General features: G+C 46.1%; 1 protein-coding gene across 1 annotated transcript; it reads left to right on the forward strand.

Annotated features, from left to right (window-relative positions):
* Window positions 1–511: 511 nt before the first annotated feature.
* On the forward strand, window positions 512–1417 carry LOC147903898 (uncharacterized). The gene has a single exon (XM_087372358.1). The coding sequence runs from the start codon at window positions 512–514 to the stop codon at window positions 1415–1417; it is 906 nt and encodes a 301-aa protein (XP_087228484.1).
* The last annotated feature ends 490 nt before the right edge of the window (window positions 1418–1907 follow it).

A 1907-nucleotide genomic window follows, 5' to 3' on the forward strand; every position in this document is an offset into this window, starting at 1 on the left:
TAGATTTGCATTCGCGCTGCTCCCATGCGCACGCCAGTTTGTGCCTGGTTAATGTGTTTGTGGTTCGTCGCGGTACTTCGCCTGTCCGATTTCGTAAACTGCTGGCCTTTCCTACTTGCATGTCCTCTTCCTTTAACAGTTTTCGCCTTGATACATCACCGCTTCACCGTTCGTCTGTAGTCATGAAAACGTAAACTGAGTTTCCAAATCTCGATATTTCCTTTCTGCAACTTCCTTCCTCGATGTTCCTCATTGACCCGTCGGCTCCCCGTCATCCGTCAGCTTGCTTTAAACAGTTAGCAGGCTAGCCAGATTGAAAATGCATCACGTCGTTATTCGGCGATCTCTTTCCTAACTTTGAGTCGAAAGTGAGGTTGCCCTCAATGCTAATCGGCACCATATCAGTTGGTGATAGAATCGATGTTAATGCATGAATCGGAAGACAGGCCATTCTTATTTTTGACGATCAAAGATGCTAGATCCCGCGCCTTCCTGTTTTGGTGATTTCGCAATGCAAATGCCTGATATACCCATCGGAAAAGGGGTGACACAAAATCTCGTAACCTGCCTTTATCAAACGAAGCTTGCCGGGTTATGTCGACATGTCACGGTGACCTGGGTTAAAAACCTGATGGGGCAAGGCCTCTGCGTTACGGTGGATGATCCATCTTGTCAGTACACTTGCAAGGTTGAAATGAAACATTGGTATTTCTGGAGGAAACAAGGCTCTAAAAGTTTCGAGGTGTGCGCCACCAGGGTGGAGGTATTTTGGGATCTGTCATCCGCTAAGTATGTATGCGGACCGGAGCCCCAGGAAGGATTCTATGTAGCGGTGGTGTCTAACGAAGAAGTGGTTCTGCTGCTAGGTGATAAGTGCAAGGAAGCCTACAAGAAATTGAAGGCAAGGCCGGCCATTATCGATGCCATTCTGCTGTCACGAAAAGAGCATGTGTTCGGCAAGAAATATTTCTGCACCAAAGCGCAGTTTGATGAGTCTGGCAAAGCTCATGAGATCGTTATTGAGTGTGAGACGAATCCACCCAAGGAGCCGTATTTGTCCATAAGGATAGACCGGCAGGTCGTGGTGCAAGTAAAGAGACTGGCATGGAAGTTTAGGGGCAATCAGACAGTGTTTGTTGACGGAATTCCAGTGGAGGTCTTCTGGGATGTGCATAATTGGTTATTCAACCTCCGAAATGGCAATGCCATATTCATATTTCAGACTTGTACTGCGTTGGAGAAAGCCTTCAACAGCAGAGGAAGTACTGGAGTTCCGGCTGCACTGAAATGGTCGGGAGAATTGAACGGCAGCATCTCTGCAATGAAGTTCTCCGGAGCTCGCAGCCTTAAATCTGCCCGGGAATTGGAAGGCTTTACAGGTTTCTCGCTCATGCTTCATGCATGGAAGAGCGAATAGGAGGTTCACTCGGCAAGATCATCCATATATATTGTCATAGGGGCATGATTCCCCTCAGTTGCTTGATATTGCTAATTATACAGTGCACTGTTCCATTCATTTGAACTCCGCTGATCTTACAGTGCATGATCCCATTCATTAGAGCCCCTTAAGACTTCGGGGAGCTACTCTTTTTTAATAAGATTTTTCCTGACATGGCCAGTTCGAAACATCAGCTCACGATTTAGAGAGAACAGCATTCGCCAAGCTATTGGCGCTTTTGCAAACCACCAGCTCTGCGTTTTCTTTGATTGAATGTGCACCTACAGTTTACTCCCTCCATATTGATGATGGCGTTCTGTATTGGCCCTTGAAGTAATGTTTTTACATCGATGTGACCTATTTTCGTTCTTAATTGCTGCCTAAGGTCGTGTTTTCACATCCATGTGACATTCCAGCGCTTTGTCATTGAATGAGTGCCGAATTATGGATGAACAAAATAAAGAGAGTC

The sequence above is a fragment of the Dipteris shenzhenensis genome, chromosome 3 (genome assembly GCF_047967505.1).
Source record: "Dipteris shenzhenensis isolate YYH24624 ecotype China chromosome 3, Dip_SZ_1.0, whole genome shotgun sequence".
Taxonomy (NCBI): domain Eukaryota; kingdom Viridiplantae; phylum Streptophyta; class Polypodiopsida; order Gleicheniales; family Dipteridaceae; genus Dipteris; species Dipteris shenzhenensis.

Coding starts and splice junctions, on each gene's coding strand:
- LOC147903898 (XM_087372358.1), top strand. CDS start 512: ATGCAAATGCCTGATATACCCATCGGAAAAGGGGTGACACAAAATCTC.